General features: G+C 39.3%; 1 protein-coding gene across 1 annotated transcript in view; it reads left to right on the top strand.

Moving 5' to 3' along the window:
- LOC126471227 (constitutive coactivator of PPAR-gamma-like protein 1 homolog) overlaps positions 1-14,849 on the top strand; it is a 211,639-nt gene extending 196,790 nt beyond the window's left edge. The window contains exon 19 of the mRNA XM_050099350.1: positions 14,778-14,849. Within this exon, the coding sequence (XP_049955307.1) occupies positions 14,778-14,849 (72 nt within the window). The remainder of the gene's footprint in view (positions 1-14,777) is intronic.
- Positions 14,850-22,299: the final 7,450 nt, after the last annotated feature.

Below are 22,299 nucleotides of genomic sequence, written 5' to 3'. Positions count from 1 at the left end.
TCAGTTCCATTCATTCCACCAGGAAGGAGGTACACAGCTTGTGTTGTCTGTAGTTCAACCATGCCTAGATGGTCAATACCGCGGTTCAATCATCTCCCTATTGTTACTTTGTGCCAGGAAGGGCTCCCAACAAGGGATGTGTCCAGGCATCTCGGAGTGAACCAGAGCCATGTTGTTTGGAGATGGAGGATACAGAGAGAGACAGGAACTGTCGATGAAATGCATCGCTCAGGCTACCCAAGGGCTACTACTGCAGTAGATGACCACTACTTACGGATTATGGCTCGGAGGAACCCTGACAGCAATGCCACCATGTTGAATAATGCTTTTCATGCAGCCATAGGACGTCGTGTTATGATGCATACTGTGTGCAATAGGCTGCATGATGCGCAACTTCACTCCCGATATCCATGGTGAGGGAAATCTTTACAACCACGACACCATGCAGTGCGGTACAGATGGGCCCAACAACATGCCGAAAGGACCGCTGAGGATTGGCATCACTTTCTTTTCACTGATGAGTGTCGCATATGCGTTCAACCACACAATTGTTGGAGACGTGTTTGGAGGCAACCCAGTCAAGCTGAATGCCTTAGACACACTGTCCAACGAGTGGAGCAAGGTGGAGGTTCCCTGCTGTTTGGGGTGGCATTATGTGGGGCCAATGTACGCCGCTGATGGTCATGGAAGGTGCCGTAACGGCTACAATATGTGAATTCCATTCTCTGACCGATAGTGCAACCATATTGGCAGCATATTGGTGAGGCATTTGTCTTTATGGATGACAATTCACGCCTCCATCGTGCACATCTTATGAATGACTTCCATCAGGATAACGACGTCACTCGACTAGAGTGACCAGCATGTTCTCCAGACATGAACCCTATCGCATGCCTGGGATAGATTGAAAAGGGATGTTTACAGACAATGTGACCCACCAACCACTCTGAGGGATCTACGCTGAATGGCTGTTGAAAAGTGGGACAATCCGGACCAACAGTGCCTTGATGAACTTGTGGATTGTATTCCACGATGAATACAGGCATGCATCAATACAAGAGGACATGCTACTGGGTATTAAAGGTACCAATGTGTACAGCAATCTGGACCACCATCTCTGAAGGTCTTGCTGTATGGTGGCACAGCATGCAATGTGTGGTTTTCGTGAGCAATAAAAATGGCAGAAATTATGTTTATGTTGATCTCTATTCCAATTTTCTGTAGAGTTTCTGGAACTCTCGGAACCAAGGTGATGCAAAACTTTTGTTGATATGTGTATTAGCAAGGCACAACATACACTGAGTGTGCAAATACAGGCTACGGACATGTAATTACAGTATTTACCCAAATTGAAGCCGACCTTGAATGCAAACCATCCCAGAAATGAGACTTGGCGGGGGAGAAAAAATGGCTCATCACTTAAAGTATAAAGTGGCCTCACGTCTCAGGGTTTTCCAGGGAGTGGTACTAAATTGTAATAATTTGCATGGAATTAAAATTGTCTTTCTGACACTTAAAATAACTGTTACAACACAAACACCAACAGCAGTGAGAATAGACGGTATCTATAGAAATTTTCCGAGCAGAAGTAGGGCTGCTGGGGCCACGAAGGTGTGGACAGATGACACCTCAACACATGTTCGAGTTGTACGTCAGTCTTTCTATATCACTTCAATGTCATCTGAAGCATTTTTTTCCTTTCAATGAGATACAGTGTTTACATCCAAGAAAGCTACATTTTGGCTCGACAGAATATCACACTTGTTTTAAAGGAAATAATTTGGTGAAGAGCATGGCCATCTAAAATACAGGTGGCCGTAATTAGGAACTAAATGCAGATGAGCTGTGAGCACAGATGTCACAGATGAGTCTCGCCGCACTACATACTTGAACCATAGACCTGAAGACAGTTGGTATTTGTTGTTACGTCACAAATATTAGGTGCACATGTGCCAACAACTCTCAAATGGAGGTGGAGCTGTTGAACTGTAAAAATTCACATACCATGCGTGCTAAGTCTGCAATTTTCTTAAAAATGTCCATATTGCTGGTCTGTATGTAAAGAGATTTATTTTTATTCGTATGGATATTTGAAAAATTGCTAAATTCAAAGATGAGCAATATTAAATATGAATTTCCCCCATGATAAAAGAAAATCAACATTCAATACTCAAAACACTAGGACAATCACTTCTGTGCAAAAGAAAGTTATTTATGGGGGCTTCTAATGGCATTTTTCAGAATGTTCTTAGGCTTTGCCTCTAAATCTAAACCACAGATGAATTTTTGGAGCCGGCCGCGGTGGCCGAGCAGTTCTAGGCGCTTCAGTCTGGAACCGCGCTGCTGCTGTGGTCGCAGGTTCGAATCCTGCCTTGGGCATGGATGTGTGTGCTGTCCTTAGGTAAGTTAGGTTTAAGTAGTTCTGCATCTAGGGGACTGATTACCTCAGATGTTAAATCCCACAGTGCTTAGAGCCATTTGAACCATTTGAATTTTCGGACCACAAAAATCATGTTTTTCTCTTATTACGAGTATATAAAGACAGTGCAGAAGGCGACATATAAGCAGATTTACCAAAGTCTTTATTAGCAAGTTCTGCCGTATGGTAGGTACGATAGGCAATAATGTCTCTATCAACGAAACTTTCAAGTCCAGGTACGTTAAGAACTCCAGTACCTCCACATCCAATGGCAACAGTGAGCCAACCATTACCATGATCAAAAGTATCGTTAATGTCAATACTAAAATTGTCTACAACCACAGAAAACACAAGGTCCGTCGACAAGTGCAGTAGCAGCAACACTCTTAACTGGAATGCGGTTCTTCTTGTCTCCAGCTGTTGTGGCGAACTCGATGTTCTCGATGGTTTTATAAACTGTCTGTTTAGAACGGCGACGACATCTCCTGTAAGGCATTGTGGCGGCATTCAATGCAGTTGCCTGTGCAGCCCCGGTTGCTGCTCGCAGTGGGGCTGAGCTCTCACCTGTGGTTAATTGGGAGGTCGTTCCAAGGCGTGGCAGGCAGCGAAAGACGTCCCCGGAGGCTGATCAGAAAGCCTCCCCGGTGCGTCTGACAAACAGGTTTCAGGCACTGTCTCTGGCTGAGCCAGATGCAGCTGCCCTCCCTGTTTCAGAGGTTCATTCTCATCCTTCAAGGTCTGGGCAATTGCAGAGGGTGGGCTTATTGGTAGTTGGGAGCTCCAATGTTAGGCGTGTAATGGGCCCCCTTAAGGATATGGCGGCTAAGGAGGGGAAGAAATCCAGTCTGCAATCCGTGTGCATTCCGGGTGGAGTCATTCCTGATGTGGAAAGGGTCCTTCCGGATGCCATGAAGAGCACAGGGTGCAGCCAGCTGAAGGTGGTGGCACATGTCGGCACTAATGATGTGTGTCGCTTTGGATCTGAGGAAATTTTCTCTGGATTCCAGCGGCTGTCTGATTTGGTGAAGGCTGCCGGTCTTGCTTACGAGATGAAGGCAGAGCTCACCATCTGCAGCATCGTTTACAGAACCGACTGCGGACCTTTGGTGCAGAGCCGGGTGGAGGGTCTGAATCAGAGGCTCAGACGGTTTTGCGACCATGTTGGCTGCAGATTCCTTGACTTGGGCCATAGGGTGGTGTGGTTTCGGGTTCCGCTGAATAGGTCAGGAGTTCACTACACTCAGCTGCCCTGAGCTACAAGCCCTAATAGAAAGCACAGAAGCTGAAATCGTTACAGGTACAGAAAGCTGGCTAAAGCCTGAAATAAGTTCTGCAGAAATTTTTACGAAGTCTCAGATGGTGTTCAGGAAAGATAGATTACGCAGAATTGCTGGTGGTGTGTTTGTGTCTGTCAGTAGTGGTTTATCTTGTAGTGAAGTCAAAGTAGATACTCGGTGCGAATTGGTATGGGTGGAGGTTATACTTAACAGCGGAACTAAGTTAATAATTGGCTCCTTCTACCGACCTCCAGACTCCGATGATATAGTTGCTGAACAGTTCAGAGAAAATTTGAGTCTCGTAACAAATAAATACCCCACTCATACAGTTATAGTTGGTGGGGACTTCAACCTTCCCTCAATATGTTGGCAAAAATACTTGTTCAAAACTGGTGGTAGGCAGAAAACATGTTCAGAGATTGTCCTAAATGCTTTCTCCGAAAATTATTTCGAGCAGTTAGTCCACGAACCCACGCGAATTGTAAATGGTTGCGAAAACACACTTGACCTCTTAGCTACAAACAATCCAGAGCTAATAGAGAGCATCATGACTGATACAGGGATTAGTGATCACAAGGTTGTTGTAGCTAGGCTCAATACCGTTTCTTCCAAATCCACCAGAAACAAATGCAAAATAATTTTATTTAAAAAAGTTGATAAAGTGTCACTAGAAGCCTTCCTAAGAGACAATCTCCATTCCTTCTGAACTAACTATGCAAATGTAGACGAGATGTCGCTCAAATTCAAAGATATAGTAGCAACAGCTATTGAGAGATTCATACCTCATAAATTGGTAAGAGATGGAACTGATCCCCCATGGTACACAAAACAGGTCCAAACGCTGTTGCAGAGGCAACGGAAAAAGCATGTGAAGTTCAGAAGAACGCGAAATCCCGAAGATTGGCTAAAATTTACAGATGCACGAAATTTGGCACGGACTTCAATGCGAGATGGCTTTAATAGGTTCCACAAAGAAACACTGTCTCGAAATTTGGTAGAAAATCCGAAGAAATTCTGGTCGTATGTAAAGTACACAAGCGGCAAGACGCAGTCAATACCTTCGCTGCGCAGTGCCGATGGTACTGTTACCGACGACTGTGCCGCTAAAGCGGAGTTATTGAACGCAGTTTTCCGAAATTCCTTCACCAGGGAAGACGAATGGAATATTCCAGAATTTGAAACACGAATAGCTGCTAGCATGAGTTTCTTAGAAGTAGATACCTTAGGGGCAACTCAAATCGCTTGATACGGGCAAGTCTTCAGGTCCAGATTGTATACCGATTAGGTTCCTTTCAGATTACGCTGTTACAATAGCTCCATACTTAGCAATCGTATACAACTGCTCGCTCACCGATAGATCTGTACCTACAGATTGGAAAATTGCGCAGGTCACACCAGTGTTTAAGAAGGGTAGTAGGAGTAATCCATTGAACTACAGACCTATATTATTGACGTCGGTTTGCAGTAGGGTTTTGGAACGTATACTGTATTCAAACATTATGAATCACCTCGAAGGGAACGATCTATTGATACCTAATCAGCATGGTTTCAGAAAACATCGTTCTTGTGCAATGCAGCTAGCTCTTTATTTGCACGAAGTAATGGCCGCTATCGACAGGGGATCTCAGGTTGATTCCGTATTTCTGGATTTCCGGAAAGCTTTTGACACCGTTCCTCACAAGCGACTTCTAATCAAGCTGCGGGCCTATGGGGTATCGTCTCAGTTGTGCTGCTGGATTCGTGATTTCCTGTCAGGAAGGTCGCAGTTCATAGTAATAGACGGCAAATCATCGAGTAAAACTGAAGTGATATCAGGTGTTCCCCAGGGAAGCGTCCTGGGATCTCTGCTGTTCTTGATCTATATAAATGACCTGGGTGACAATCTGAGCAGTTCTCTTAGGTTGTTCGCAGATGATGCTGTAATTTACCGTCTAGTAAGGTCATCCGAAGACCAGTATCAGTTGCAAAGCGATTTAGAAAAGATTGCTATATGATGTGGCAGGTGGCAGTTGACGCTAAATAACGAAAAGTGTGAGGTGATCCACATGAGTTCCAAAAGGAATCCGTTGGAATTAGATTACTCGATAAATAGTACAATTCTCAAGGCTGTCAATTCAACTAAGTATCTGGGTGAAAAATCACGAACAACTTCAGTTGGAAAGACCACATAGATAATATTGTGGGGAAGGCGAACCAAAGGTTGCGTTTCATTGGCAGGACACTTAGAAGATGCAACAAGTCCACTAAAGAGACAGCTTACACTACACTCGTTCGTCCTCTGTTAGAATATTGCTGCGCGGTGTGGGATCCTTACCAGGTGGGATTGATGGAGGACATTGAAAGGGTGCAAAAGAGGGCAGCTCGTTTTGTATTATCACGTAATAGGGTAGAGAGTGTGGCAGATATGATACGCAAGTTGGGATGGAAGTCATTAAAGCAAAGACGTTTTTCGTCGCGGCGAGATCTATTTACGAAATTTCAGTCACCAACTTTCTCTTCCGAATGCGAAAATATTTTGTTGAGCCCAACCTACATAGGTAGGAATGATCATCAAAATAAAATAAGAGAAATCAGAGCTCGAACAGAAAGGTTTAGGTGTTAGTTTTTCCCGCGCGCTGTTCGGGAGTGGAATGGTGGAGAGATAGTATGATTGTGGTTCGATGAACCCTCTGCCAAGCACTTAAATGTGAATTGCAGAGTAGTCATGTAGATGTAGATCACTAAAATGATCAGCTTGCATTTGGATAAATACAATGTTATACAAACTTGTCACGTAGATTCTACCGCTAAGATTTCAGAGTGCAGACTTTAACAGAGATGTTAGTGTGTGAGATTGATACATGGACGGAAGATTTTTATGGTGGGAAAGGCCTTATAAAGACTGGTGTAAGAACATTTTAATATTTTGGAAACTACATAATGATTTGAAAAACTGCTAAGTTAGATTTTTAAAATTTGACGGAGCTGTGTGCTAGTGTAATAATTTGGTTTACTAAGTAATCAGTTAGTAATGTAAAAAAGGTTGCAGAACTATTTTTTGTGTCTAAACTCAGCCATATTTAGACTTATCATCATTTATGTTAACTTCAGCTAATTCTAAATGATGAGGGATGTTACTCAGTCCACGAAAATCAGGGCAACAAAAGTAGAGTAGTAGAAGCTGGAATTTAACAACTAGAATGACTAAATGTGCAGTAGAAATTTGGTGTGAATGAACTTTAATAATAATTATCTTTTAAGATAATTACTTTCAGGAAAATTGAAACACGTTAACCGTACAGTCAGTATGCCAGTCTTTCTAAGGCTGCGGTCAACAGTGGCTGAGGATGGCCAATCTTTTCAAATCGAAACACCACTACATGCATGGTCATAGTGTAGCCAACCTCATTGCCTAAACGTACAGACTTCAGACTAAACTCAGTGAAATTCAAACCAGTTTGTTTTCTTCAGCCATATTGGCTGACACAACACGAAACATGGACTTCAGGAAACTGATAAGTTTAGTCACAGATGGAGTTCGTGGTATCATGAGGATGAAAAATTGTCATCATTGGGATATAGTTTGAAATCTATAGACTGAAACTGCAGGGTTATTGGAAACCGCAAGTAGGCAGATATCTTCATTGCAAATTTTAGGTGTAAATTATAACCTCAAAAAGATGATGATGATGATTTTGTTCAAGTGAGAAGAACAGTGTATCTTCAGTTTAAAGTTACTGTAGTGGATCTTTTTTAGGTTGTGGTAGGTGGATATCAGCTGTCTACAAATTATTATTCCTGCTTAATGGCATTTTTTTCCCAGTTGGGTGATGAGCCTGTTACATGAAATGGTTTGCAAACATGGTGTATGTTTTTCCACTTTTCAGTGCTTTAGGTGTTCAGAATATCTTATTCGAGACTTTGTGTGTCTTTCACATGTATGCTGCTTGACAGTCATTGTATTTTAATTGATGTATGTTTGCACAAATTCAGCAAAACAGTGTGTTTGTACTTGCTTTTCAAGGTCACTACAAATCATCTCGAGTAACAGGATGTTTCTCCCTTCATCTCATATATTCGTAAAATTTGTCTGGTAATTCCAGTAACTTAAGATAGAGTGTACAGTACTGATACTTATCACGTTGTTTTTGAGACAGATCTAGTTCATTCACATGCATTCAACATATTTTTAATAGCAAGAACCACATTGTAGCACTATCTCCAAGCACATTCTATCCGCGTCTGATTACCATTGTTATAGCCACTGTGAACTCAGCGTAATGAGTGCTGTCGATATTTCCATTCCAACACTACTAGTAGCTCAGTCCATATCTATTATTACAAGCAGTAGTAATAATTTCATGTATCAACTACTTTTAATCAACATAGTTTCCAACAGCACTAAATGTGCTGTTTGGATCTGTGTATTGAAAACTATAATCTGAATAATAAACCTACAAGAAGCACAGTCAGATTAATGATTTGTAAGATTGAGGCAAGCACTATGTATGTACTGCAAAGACAACTAAATGAAAATTGAAAAGTAAGAGCAGGAAAAAATTAATTAATAACAGTAGTGTAATCATAGGAGCTGGGGTGGTTCCAGCTTGCTATGTTATGTCATTGTTGTCTCCTCCTCCCACTCCACAATCCCTCAAAATTGAATTATACAGACAGGTACTGAGAAATGAAATAGCTGCCAGAGAAATAGTTGCACGTCATTTTTATAAACATTTCGAAAATTGAGCAAAATTAAATCATTTTGACCTTGAAATGTTGCGAACACATGTACTACTGGAACTTTCACTGGCCATTGATTTTGAGTTACAACAAATATAAATTTTTGAAATAAAAAATCATATAGTAATAAAAAAGAATTTCAGAACTCTGCAAGCTTTCAGTATATGGAACAGTTTTTTCCTTAAATGCAGAAACTTTAAATTTTTCACTCATTTAGTAGCTTTGTTTTTTATTTTAAGAAGTTTTCTCATAATCCAAAGTTAAAATTAATCATTTAGCTGTTGAGAGAAACAAAAGTCTCTCTTATTTCAAACTCACTGTGCACATCTCATGAAGTACACTCACTCTCCAATCACCATTGTTCTCAACTTTGGTTGTGTCTAGCAACATTTCCATACACGGAATATTACGTATATTTTTCAGTTCAGAAGTACGTATTCTAACATAATTGGATGGAGCTGCATCAGTTATTCAAATGGTCTCACACTGGAATGAAATTATGTAACTGTCTGGAAACAAAATTTAATGAAATTTTTAATATTTTACTTTTTGCTTCAAAATTTTATGATTTTATTGTTGTTTATTCCTGTTAGAACAACGCACATACTAGAATAACACACATACTGTATTGAGACTCGTTGAGTATCAATACTTATATCTGGATGCATTATTACTAGACTTTACTTAAATAGAAACAAATATATCTGGTTCTTTTTTTGTGGATCAGTTAAGCTTCATATTATTCTAAACATAAAACAAATGCAGTAGTGTGTATTTAATTAGTTGTTTGGTAAGTTGTGATTTCATTCTACTTCTTACTTACAATACCACAACATATGTAGATTGCTATATCTCCCACAGGGAGATGCACAGTAAGAAATAATAAGACACAGGTAAACAAGAACAAGGGTTTATTATGACCAGGTAGAGAGATTTAATTACAAAGGAAAACCCTTTTCAATAAAAAATAATACAACTTCTCAGACACTAACAGGCATACTCTTGGAACACACAACGAATAAACGTAGTAGAACATGAGGCCTATGCCACTGATAATCCCTAAAGACAGAGGTTGAGCGTTCGGTGTAATTGGCCGACAGGTATGGATATCGCTGGAAAGTCATAGGTCCTGCTACGATGGCTTCTGATTGGGCTCAGACTGATGAGCTGCCAAGAGCTGGTGCATGAATTGGCCCAGAGCTCCGGTGGAGCAAAGTGCTGATGAGTTGGCTTGCGGTGCGCTATAGAGCTGCGATGTGGAGGAATTCGTGCCGATCCAGTTCTGCACACATGACATGGTGGAGGAAATAGGTCCGTGGCACAGGGGGCCTCTGGTGGTGCTTATCCTGTCATCTGTCATCCTTGTTGTGATCGACGCAGTCTGGGAGGCAATGCCTTGTTCATAGGCAACCTTTGATGCTTCAGTGTCTGAAGGGTTGCCGATCCCTTTAGGCAAAAGGCAGGTACATGCATAGCTATTACTCAAAAGTTTCCTTCCATCGTACTGATGTTTTATAACAGTAACAGAAACATATTTGCTTGTACGTAGATAGATTTTATTATTTGCTTATGTCTATTTTCTCATTAAATCCTTCCCATATGACCTGGTTGACTGTTGTAATGGATTTGCAAAATTAAACAGCTGCGAAGACAGGATTCTTAATTGTCATTGCTTCACACAATTACCTTATTACCACCTTATTTACACATATCTCTTCGCTTCAAATTCCTCATTATACTTTCAGTTTATTATTTCATTTTATACTGTCAATTCATTATTACTTCTTATTGTCGCTGAATCGTGTCTTCCTCCTTAACAAAATTATTATTCATAAATAAAAAAAAAAAATAAAAAAAACATTTTACTATATGTCACACTACAGCAACACACCACAAAATAATTACAGAGTCTTTTCTTTTCATAATAAACAGATAAAACATTTTATTCACTTCAGCATTTTAAATGAGGATATTGTCTTACTTTAAATAACTCATTTTGCTCTCTGTATGCCTGGAAGGTTTCCTCATGACAAATATTTCTTTACTATAACCATTACTGTAGGCAACATTATTTATTTCATCATGACATCATTTGCTGTAAACTGAAGAGAATATAGTGACATCTCTTCATGAAATGGTACATTGCTATACCAAACGGGCATTAGTTTTACTTTAATTTAAACAAATTACTTTAAATTTATATGTGGATATTTATGAAGGTGGAAATGGTTCCATTGCTCCTAAACATTTCCCATCTACTGCTATTAAATTAATTGCTTATTACATCATAAATAGTAATAGTAATAGACGGCAAATCATCGAGTAAAACTGAAGTGATATCAGGTGTTCCCAAGGGAAGCATCCTGGGACCTCTGCTGTTCCTGATCTATATAAATGACCTGGGTGACAATCTGAGCAGTTCTCTTAGGTTGTTCACAGATGATGCTGTAATTTACCGTCTAGTAAGGTCAACCGAAGACCAGTATCAGTTACAAAGCGATTTAGAAAAGGTTGCTGTATGGTGTGGCAGGTGGCAGTTGACGCTAAATAACGAAAAGTGTGAGGTGATCCACATGAGTTGCAAAAGAAATCCGTTGGAATTCAATTACTGAATAAATAGTACAATTCTCAAGGCTGTCAATTCAACTAAGTACCTGGGTGTTAAAATTACGAACAACTTCAGTTGGAAAGACCACGTAGATAATATTGTGGGGAAGGAGAGCCAAAGGTTGCGTTTCATTGGCAGGACACTTAGAAGATGCAACAAGTCCACTAAAGAGACAGCTTACACTACACTCGTTCGTCCTCTGTTAGAATATTGCTGCGCGGTGTGGGATCTTTTCCAGGTGGGATTGATGGAGGACATTGAAAGGGTGCAAAAAAGGGCAGCTCGTTTTGTATTATCACGTAATAGGGGGGAGAGTGTGGCAGATATGATACGCGAGTTGGGGTGGAAGTCATTAAAGCAAAGACGTTTTTCGTCGCGGCGAGATCTATTTACGAAATTTCAGTCACCAACTTTCTCTTCCGAATGCGAAAATATTTTGTTGAGCCCAACCTACATAGGTAGGAATGATCATCAAAATAAAATAAGAGAAATCAGAGCTCGAACAGAAAGGTTTAGGTGTTCGTTTTTCCCGTGTGCTGTTCGGGAGTGGAATGGTAGAGAGATAGTATGATTGTGGTTCGATGAACCCTCTGCCAGGCACTTAAATGTGAATTGCAGAGTAGTCATGTAGATGTAGAAATTAGCAACCATTTAACATGAAAAAATTGACACAACTTTTTCAACGTTACTAAATAAAAATATGGACAAAACATTCTTTTAAAATTTTGTTAATGCCGTACTCAAATGACATTTGCTTTGATGCCCTCATATGCTTGTAGTGTACATTAAGAAATAAAAATTCAGTAATTGAAATAGACTGTTTTACATATATAAGGATTGAACCTAGTAGATGATGTTTACTTTCTCCTTATAACCTATGGTTAGGCTACCTGGAGACGAGTGATTCAAGAAAGGAAAACTGAAATCATCTAGCTGGGCAGGGCTATATTAGCCAAATAGTGTGTACACTAAAGTGTAGCTAGCCCATACTTATTTACTTTATTCATTTTCCAAACTACTTCAGTGTCGGGTCAGTGAAATATCAGGCATTTTGCAGACAAGGTGTGTAGTTTCAAATCAGTTTTTTAAGTCAAATATTTTATTAGCTTTAGCATCAGCTAGTTCATAGACGTTGTCATAAGCATTTCTTGAGTACCTTAAATGAACTATGATACTTGTGTAGGATTTTGATACGTCTTCATTTACTGGCTTGATTTTTTTTTTTCTGTTTTTACAATCCCCTATTTTGAAACTGGTTGGTTTCATACTATTGTCATGCCCCCTCCCCAAACCTTTTTGCTTCATTAGTTCTTTTGCTTAGCCAGTCTTTTTATCTTGAACTATTTCACTTAAAGTGGGAAACTCAACTTCTTCCCTAATAATGTTGGTAGGTCTTTCCCTAGACAATAGTTCACATGGAGCAAATCCAGTAGGCTCATTTCACAAGTTGGTAATTACGGTCTCAAAACTCTGTGTATGAATAGCCATAGCAGAGAGTTTTTTGTGAACAATGTGTTCTGCACAATCTGTTGATTTCTTTCATTGTCTTTTTGCTCATATGTCCTTGGGGAAGATTGGTGGAAATTTTTACTTGGTTAATTTTGTACATACCCATACATTGCGTAAATCTCCCAGAAATAAATTGAGGCTCATTGTCTGACAGAAGTGATTTAGATACTTCCAAATTGTGAAAATAATGTTTCTGATATTTTTACAATAGTTTTAATGTTGGCCTTCTTTATATGGTAAAGTTTTACATGTTTTTAAAAGATCGCCAGAATCTCAAAAATAACTTAACAACCTCCAGTTAAAGTGCTCAATGGCCCCAGCAAATCCACAGAAATTGTTTTGTTACATTAGGAGCAACTGTATGCATTAAACCCTCAGCTGGTACTGCTTTTGTTTCACCAAATCCTTTCTTCTGGGCAATAAACCCTTGTCTATAAATGAGGGCATGCTGAAAGTAATGCCTCTGAATTTTTTATCTGAAAATTCCTAAAGCCTTTTAAATAAGACAAGCATTATTAACATTTTACACCTTTGTTCTTCATGTCTACATATTTGTAAGCCTCTGAAACTGTAGCATGTAACACTATGGTGTATAACTTTACTTTGTCGGTGCATGAGAAGGAGCGTGCTGTAATCAAGTTTCAGATTCGAAGAGGTTATTGACCCTCTCCTTCAGCATGACAACACCAGACTACACACGTCTCTGATTGTGCAGAAAACAACTATGGAGAAAATGCATTTGATAGTATATGGACCATGACATAAACAACCCCTAAAGCTTAATGTCAGTGTCTATGAGAAGTCGTTTCAAATTGTTACTGTAATAGCTGCATATATGAAACAGTGTATAATAATGTAAACCTAAGCATGACAAGGAATATGCTATCCATAATCATAGAATGAAATAATAAAGGAACAGGTGCATACCCTTTTATAGAGTGAGAGAATTAGCTCTGGATATGCGAACAGTCCCCAGTTCATGATGTCAGTGGCACAATTCCATCCAGTTTTCCATCATCACTGTCATCAGAATCAGCACAAATACTTATCATCATCATCATCATCATCATCATCATCATCATAAAGAGAAATGATTCACTGTTCATTCTCATTTACAATACTGTCTATATCCTGTGCTTCTCTAATAAGCTTCTTCTCCCATGAGGTGACATCTGTAGTAGCAAGACCTTCACGTAACAGACTTGTTGTATTTGGGATGTAACTCTTGAAATCACTCCAAACCAATTCAGTTGGGTTGAAATGGCAGTGATAAGGCAGTGGCCAAATTATCATATGACCTGTTCTCTTGCAACTTCATCTGCAACATATGTAGGTGTCGCAGGCCTATTTTGTTTAACAAGTCAATATAACAGCAGCTTTGTCATACTGATGCCTGCACATATGCCTCCTGCCAGCAACCACTGCACCGTAGTTTCTTTGCACTCACTAGTTTCTGGAATTTTATCTAATATTACTGAATGCCAAAGTGTGTTAACCATTACAAACACTGACAGAATGCTAAACTCGAGCAACAAATTCTTAAACCCCTGCAGAAATTGTGGGTGGTCCATATCCTCATGGTAGTCACAGGTTTATCCCTGATGGAAAAACTCAAAAGTCCTTAACACACTAAACTGTTTGAAGAACTCGCATGGGCCACAATTAATCTGGCTCTGCTTGTTGCCTGGTGACTGCTGCTATGTGCAGTATCAGCTGTCCTGCGTTTATGAACTTATGTTCAGTAAATTAGATAAAAAATCAGTACTGTCATATCTCAGTGAGGAACTTGGAACTTTTAGCACAGGACAGGAACATGTAGAGGAACTATGGCTCAATTTTAAAAGAATAGTTGACCATGCACTGTATAGATACGTCCCAGTAGAAATGTTCATAATGGTAGGGAACCTGTGTGGTATACAGTCACTGTGAAGAAACTTCTAAAGAAACAGAGAGTATTGCTTAATATGTGTAAAACAAAGTGTAAGGCTATAGATAGTTGCTGAATGAAACACATTTGGCTGTCAAGAAAGCAATACATGATGCCTCCAATGACTGCTGTAGCAGTTTAGTGTATGAAGGACTTTGGAGTTTTTCCATCAGGGATAAACCTGTGACTACCATGAGGATATGGACCACCCACAATTTCTGCAGTGGTTTAAAAATTTGTTGCTCGAGTTTAGCATTCTGTCAGTGTTTGTAATGGATAACACACTTTGGCATTCAGTAATATTATATAAAATTCCAGAAACTAGTGAGTGCAAAGAAACTACAGTGCAGTGGTTGCTGGCAGGAGGCATATGTGCAGGCATCAGTATGACAAAGCTGCTGTTGTATTGACTTGTTAAACAAAATAGGCCTGCGACACCTACATATGTTGTAGATGAAGTTGCAAGGGAACAGGTCATTGTCCAGTGACATTTGACAAAACCCAAAGAGACTCTGGTCATATGTAAAGGGTGTTGTTGGCACCAAAGTTTGTGTCCAATCCATAGTGAAAAGACACGAACTGAAATTGAGGGCAGCATAGTGAAAGCTGAAATGCTGAACTCGGTTTTCAGATGTTCCTTTACAAAGGAAAACCCAGGAGAATTGCTCCAATTTAATTCTCATACCACAGAAAAGATGAATGAAATAAGTATTAGTGTCAGTGGTATTGAGAGAGAGCTGAAATTGTTAAAATCGAACAAAGCTCCGGGCCTCATGGAATCCCTGTCAGATTCTATACAGAATTTGCAGCCGAGTTAGTTGCTCTTCTAACTATAATCTATAGTAAATCTCTTGAACAAAAAACCATGCCCAGTTCTTGGAAAAATGCACGTTTCACACCTGTCTATAAGAAGGATAGTAGAAGTACTCCTCAGAATACCATCCAGTATCCTTGATACTGATTTGTTTAGAATCTTGAAAATCATTCTGAGCTCAAACATAGTGAGGTATCTAGAACAGGATTACCTCCTCAGTGGGAACCAGCATGAATTTCGATAAAATTGATTGTGTGAAACCCGACTCTCACTTTTCTCACACAGCATACTGAAAGCTTTGGATCAAGACAGTCAGGTAGATGCAGTATTTCTCGATTTCCAAAAAGAATTTGACTCGGTACCACACCTATGCTTACTGTCAAAAGCATGATCATAAGGGGTATCGAGTAAAATTTGTGAGAGGATGGAGGACTTTTTGGTAGGGAGGATTCAGTATGTTATCTTAGATGAAGAGTCATCATCAGATGTATAAGTAATGTCAGGTGTGCCCCAAGGAATTATATTGGGACCCTTACTGTTTATGTGTATGTTAATAAACTTGCAGACATTATTAATAGTAACCTCGACTTTGTGGGTCATAGTTTCCTGAGATGAAGTACTCTCTGGAAGAAGTTGCATAAACATTGTCAAAACTTGATAAGGTTTCAAAGTGGTGGAAAGATGAGAAACTTGCTTTAAATGCTCAGAAGTGTAAAATTGTGCATTTCACAAAATGAAGAAAATGTAGTATCCAACGATACCATACTTGACATGTCACCCCACCCCGTGTGTGGGTGACGGGGGGGCAACTTTGAAATCTTCTGTGGAAACCCCCAATTTTTACTGCAAAGTAAGATTCCATGGCAAAATCTACATATATTTTGTCTGAAGTAGCTTTTTCATTTCACCACAGATGGCACTTTAATTGTAGGAATAGAAATGGGTACCCAGTTGTAATTTATGGCATGTTACTCAATGGGCCTGGAATATCCAGTGGTAAGTGGGAGCCCACCTCCATGCTGTGAGGGTGGGACAGGTCAGTATTCCATAACTTGTAATTCGGAACCCCATTCACAAAGTTATATTGCCCCGACATATCAAACAGGGGACTACTCGATGCACCACCATGGCCATTTACTAATTCTCCCTTTAAATTTTAAAAAGCCTCATGATACTCTGTTGTCCAATTCCACACAACATTTTTCTTTAACAAATTATCTAAACAAGGACAATTGGTCAGTCACGAATTTTTTATAGTATCCAAACGAATTGGACAGTTCTCTCTCTCTCTCTCTCTCTCTCTCTCTCTCTCTCTCTTTAAGAGTTTTAGGAAGTCTGCAATTGCTTCAGTGTCCTTGGGTCAGTTTATATCCTTCTTTCATTAATTATATGACCTAAAAATGAAATTTATTTCTATGGAATCTGTGACTTTGTTTCAATTTCATACCTCCTTTGTAAGTACCATCAAGCACCTCATCTAAAACTCTACAGTGTTCATGCCCATTGGGAATAGCAATCAAGGTGTCTTCTACATAACTGTCACTTATTAAGTGGTTCATTCATAATTATGATAGATACACAAACAAATTTTGTCCAAGAGCTACCAGGCAGTATTAGTAACAGTTATCTTCATGCAAGAAAGCTGTACATGGTCTGGATTCTTCCGCGAAACCAATGTTCCAGTAACCACAGATTACATCACAGGAAATAAGAAACTTCAAGGCATTTAATTTTTGCAAAATTTCATCAGTATCAGCTGGTCTTCACTTTCCTTTAAAACCACTTCATTTAATTTTCTTGCATCCAAAACAACCATGACACCCCCATTCTTTTTCCAAACTGCTATTAATCCTTTAAGTACTGTCGATGAGTTAACTTGTCATGCTCTGCCACTCCCAAGGAGCTGAGGACATGTTTAAACACAGTCCCTGGGTTTTCCTGAAGCACTGTGTACATGTTTACACATGCTGTTCTGTTGATCTCGCACTGCTCCAGACGAGTGTTTGCTGTACCACATATGTGCATCTTTGCATGCTTTCATTTGCAGAAAACCTCGTTTCGATACCTTGAACCATTTGTGCAATATGACAGTTGTTATGACCACATGATTCCCGATGCACAGGGATGCAAATGGGCACATCACGTGTGACTGTTGGTTGGATATAACTCAAGAATGAAAAGAGAGATTGTTGTGCTCTCAATTTTAAATACCATTTATATATCATATTTACATTTTGTCCACAGCAATGTTTGAACTAAAATCAACCATACACAAAGTTTATGCAGTGGGTTTTTACTTCTGAAAGCTCTTTAAAATTTCATGCAGTGTGTTACTTAATTTGATGCAGCACAGTAACTGTGATGAGTAACCAAAAGAAATTCAATCCTTTATTAAGCAAAGATATCAGCCTGTAAAATGTGTGAAAATCAAATGTCACCGAACAGTTTTCTTAAAATCAGTTTACAAGTATTTCATAGCAGCATTTGGGGAGAGGAGCAGAACAACCACAACAAAGCCACACTCAGAAAGGAATGCAGGGGGCACATCTGTTGCAGTGAAAGGGTTAGGGAGTCAGTGTACCTACTATTTGCTCTTTCTGTTATTCCTGATTGCAGCATCTTCTCAGACTCTATCCTTACAGTTTCTTTCTTCGAATATGAGGTAGCATAGGGATTAAGGAAGGAAGTTGCATGTTCTTTCAGTTTTAATTTACGCTCAGTATTTGACCAGAAAAAGTTTGTTAGAGGATACCCAACTGTTTTGATTTGAAACTTCCACATAATCCCTTTGACTACATTTTATACCTTCAGTATTTTTTTCCCCTTTTTTGATTTCTTCTTGATGGCTAATTATCTCAAAGGAAACTGTAGTTCACCATGCTCCTCTGGCCCCATATTTTTCCAGAAAAGACATTCATATAAGTTCTGATTACACACAAACTAAATTTTGCAGCAGCAAAATCGACATTTCATAAAAATTCTGTGTATTAAAACACTTCTACACTTAGGTCAGGTATTACTAATAATTTGCATCCTCGTAGTTGGTCCCCTAATTCAGTAGTCGACAACATTTCTTACCTGATGCTTTTGGCCACTTTTCCAGTGTCATATACAATTCTAATTCCTGAAACAATCATTACTACTATCCATTGAAAAATATTTGAGAAATCCCATTTAATACACCTCCTTGTCAAGCAGGGATTCCAGGAATGCCATATTTCCTTATTATTAAACAATGTGTCTTCCTCATGCAACAAATGCTGAACAATCCTTTCCCTAGGAGAAACTGTCATCTTGATGACCAAAATTTTCTGTTATAGTTAAGTGACACACGGCATAATTCTCTTCACTACCTACATGTCCACATGACATCTTTTCTTTATTTGTGTGTGAGGGATGTTTCCTGAAAGTTTGGCCGTACCTTTTTGTAACACCCTGTATAAAGTTAACTCACTGACACTGGCAACTAAGATCCCAGGAACAGAAACGACGTATATCAATGCACGCCGATCCACACCGCTAGACAGGTAATACATTTTGGGTGCCCCTGTAGGCCGGTGGCAGCGTTCTTCCGGGAAAGGCCGCTTCCCCCACCAAAAGCGCTGCTCACTCTTGAGTTTACAGACAGACTGTACTCCTCTTTCTCCTGATACCTCCTCACTATTAACTCATTTACATAATTTATCTTCCCTTTACATAACATGTTACCTTTATTATCATAAAAAATTTCAAATAAAAGCTTCCCTGCTACTTAACTATCTTTATTACTATCAGTACTTCTGCTTGGGCGACTGTCACCGTCCTCTAATTCTTGAGTGATCGGCTGGTCTTTATTTTCATCATTTGATCCTAAAGACACTTTAACTCCTTTGTTTTGTGTAATTGTTCCCACTCTCCATTGGCATCCTAAACCTCTTTTATAATACTTCTCACCCTAAGCAGTCAAAAATTTGTATGTATCATCAGTTTGTTTGTTAGTTACCTGTCCTAACTTAGAAATCTTATCCCCACTGGAAACAGTTTTGTTTAGCAATAGACGTGGTTTAGGTCTTCCATTTTTGCTACTGTCTTTGGCTACCTTTGCACTATTTAAGGGGGCTTTGGAACACCCTGTACAGACAATGTTAAATCTAGTGACTCAGCTTCCCTGTATTTCAGGAACCTCTGTAGCCATTGACATGAAACTTTTACAGGACATTAAACTGTATGTTCTGAGTCTACTGAACTATAATAATCGCATTTCAGCCACTGCTGTGGAAATACAATTTTTTAATTACACAGTTCAAATTTTGTGCACTTTTTTTACATTATCTTAAGTAATTTTAACTATACCTAACATTGTGTTCTTCTTTCAGTTCAGTAGACTCGGGATATGTATGTTATTACTCCCTGAAAATTTGAATACTCTACTCGAAGCTGTTACTGAGATTTAGGGAAAAATGCAACAGAAAAAGTAAATTTTCAGGAACAGCTTCTAAAGTTTCAAAGAACTGTAACTCACTCAGTATGTGCTTAATTTTTTACTTTTAGTCACTCAGAAGCACCCTGCACCATACTGTGTATCATTCTCTTGATATTTTTTTCAAGTTTGTTTCTTCTTTTATTCTTTCTGGACTCCTTAGTGGCCAACTGTGCTGCATACTCTGCTTTATCACAGGGTGTATACGACCAGGGACAAGCGGGAGATCCGGGAAAAACCCGGGAATTTTTTCATCCGGAGGGGGGGGGGGGGGGGGGAACCGGGAAAAACCAGGGAATTTTTCATTGTTTTAGTTTTCAGTTAAATTTTTCTAACAAAGAATATTATTATATCCCACTTCTGCAGAATAATACTGCAGCAACAAAACATGAACGAGAGAGAAAAACAAAAATGAAACTTACATCACAAAGGAAATGCGCCATATACAACAACAAATCACAGTGCTCATACAAGCGTCTGCCAACGGCAAAGTGTGTCAAAGGCGTTACGAAGACTATGCAATGCTTCTTAACAACAAACTGCCTCCAATGAGCGTGGCATGACAGCTGTTTACATTAGATTAGTTTTAATGCAAGAGCTTTTAATGTTTCACACGTACGAACATTCAGGCTTCCTGCGTCATTGTAGCTGCGCAAGTGCAGTGACACCTGTATCTGGTGCTCTCTGGCAACCACTGAAACGAACCTATTTCTAATAGGTCACGGAAAAATATAGCGAGTATTACTTTGAAAAATGTTACTTTCCAAGTAAATTTTCTTTTATGCAAGATAAACTATGTGCGAGAATGTACGACGAATTTCTTAAATCACAGAGCATTTGACTCTCATTTAAAAATCGACTCTTTGGGGACAACCATCTGAAGAATTTTGAGCCCAGATCAGACATTTATGTCGTTATTAAAAATTTTAGTGGCACATTTATGTGATATGTTGTTGTTGTGGTCTTCAGTCCTGAGACTGGTTTGATGCAGCTCTCCATGCAACTCTATCCTGTGCAAGCTGCTTCATCTCCCAGTACTTACTGCAACGTACATCCTTCTGAATCTGCTTAGTGTATTCATCTCTTGGTCTCCCTCTAGGATTTTACCCTCCACGCTGCCCTCCAATGCTAAATTTGTGATCCCTTGATGCCTCAGAACATGTCCTACCAACTGGTCCTTCCTTCTTGTCAACACCAACTCCTCTTCTGACCAATTCTATTCAATACCTCCTCATTAATTATGTGATCTACCCATCTAATCTTCAGCATTCTTCTGTAGCACCACATTTCAAAAGCTTCTATTCTCTTCTTGTCCAAACTATTTATCGTCCATGTTTCACTTCAATACATGGCTACACTCCATACAAATACTTTCAGAAACGACTTTCTGACACTTAAATCTATACTCGATGTTCACAAATTTCTCTTCTTCAGAAACGCTTTCCTTACCATTGCCAGTCTACATTTTATATCTTCTCTACTTCGACAATCATCAGTTATTTTGCTCCCCAAATAGCAAAACTCCTTTACTACTTTAAGTGTCTCATTTCCTAATCTAATTCCCTCAGCATCGCCCGACTTAATTCGACTACATTCCATTATCCTCGTTTTGCTTTTGTTGATGTTCATCTTATATCCTTCTTTCCAGACACTGTCCATTCCGTTCAACTGCTCTTCCAGGTCCTTTGCTGTCTCTGACAGAATTACAATGTCATCGGCGAACCTCAAAGTTTTTATTTCTTCTCCATGAATTTTAATACCTACACTGAATTTTTCTTTTGTTTCTTTTACTGCTTGCTCAATATTATGTGATATATGATGCGCAAAAAAGATCAACACTATATGTGGAAGCTTAGCTTCTCTTGCAGCTTATTAATCTTAGAGACCAATTTTTTTTTTTTTGGTCATCAGTCTACTGACTGGTTTGATGCGGCCCGCCACGAATTCCTTTCCTGTGCTAACCTCTTCATCTCAGAGTAGCACTTGCAACCTACGTTCTCAATTATTTGCTTGATGTATTCCAATCTCTGTCTTCCTCTACAGTTTTTGCACTCTACAGCTCCCTCTAGTGCCATGGAAGTCATTCCCTCATGTCTTAGCAGATGTCCTATCATCCTGTCCCTTCTCCTTATCAGTGTTTACCACATATTCCTTTCCTCTCCGATTCTGTGTAAACCACCTCATTCCTTACCTTCAGTCCACCTAATTTTCAACATTCGTCTATAGCACCACATCTCAAATGCTTCGATTCTCTTCTGTTCTGGTTTTCCCACAGTCCACGTTTCACTACCATGCAATGCTGTACTCCAGACGTACATCCTCAGAAATTTCTTCCTCAAATTAAGGCTGGTATTTGATATTAGTAGACTTCTCTTGGCCAGAAATGCCTTTTTTGCCATAGCGAGTCTGCTTTTGATGTCCTCCTTGCTCCGTCCGTCATTGGTTATTTTACTCCCTAGGTAGCAGAATTCCTTAACTTCATTGACTTTGTGACCATCAATCCTGATGTTAAGTTTCTCGCTGTTCTCATTTCTACTAATTCTCATTACCTTCGTCTTTCTCCGATT

Source organism: Schistocerca serialis, chromosome 3, assembly GCF_023864345.2.
Source record: "Schistocerca serialis cubense isolate TAMUIC-IGC-003099 chromosome 3, iqSchSeri2.2, whole genome shotgun sequence".
NCBI lineage: Eukaryota > Metazoa > Arthropoda > Insecta > Orthoptera > Acrididae > Schistocerca > Schistocerca serialis.
Note: the sequence above shows the minus strand (reverse complement) of the source record. Positions and strands in the feature narration are given on the sequence as shown.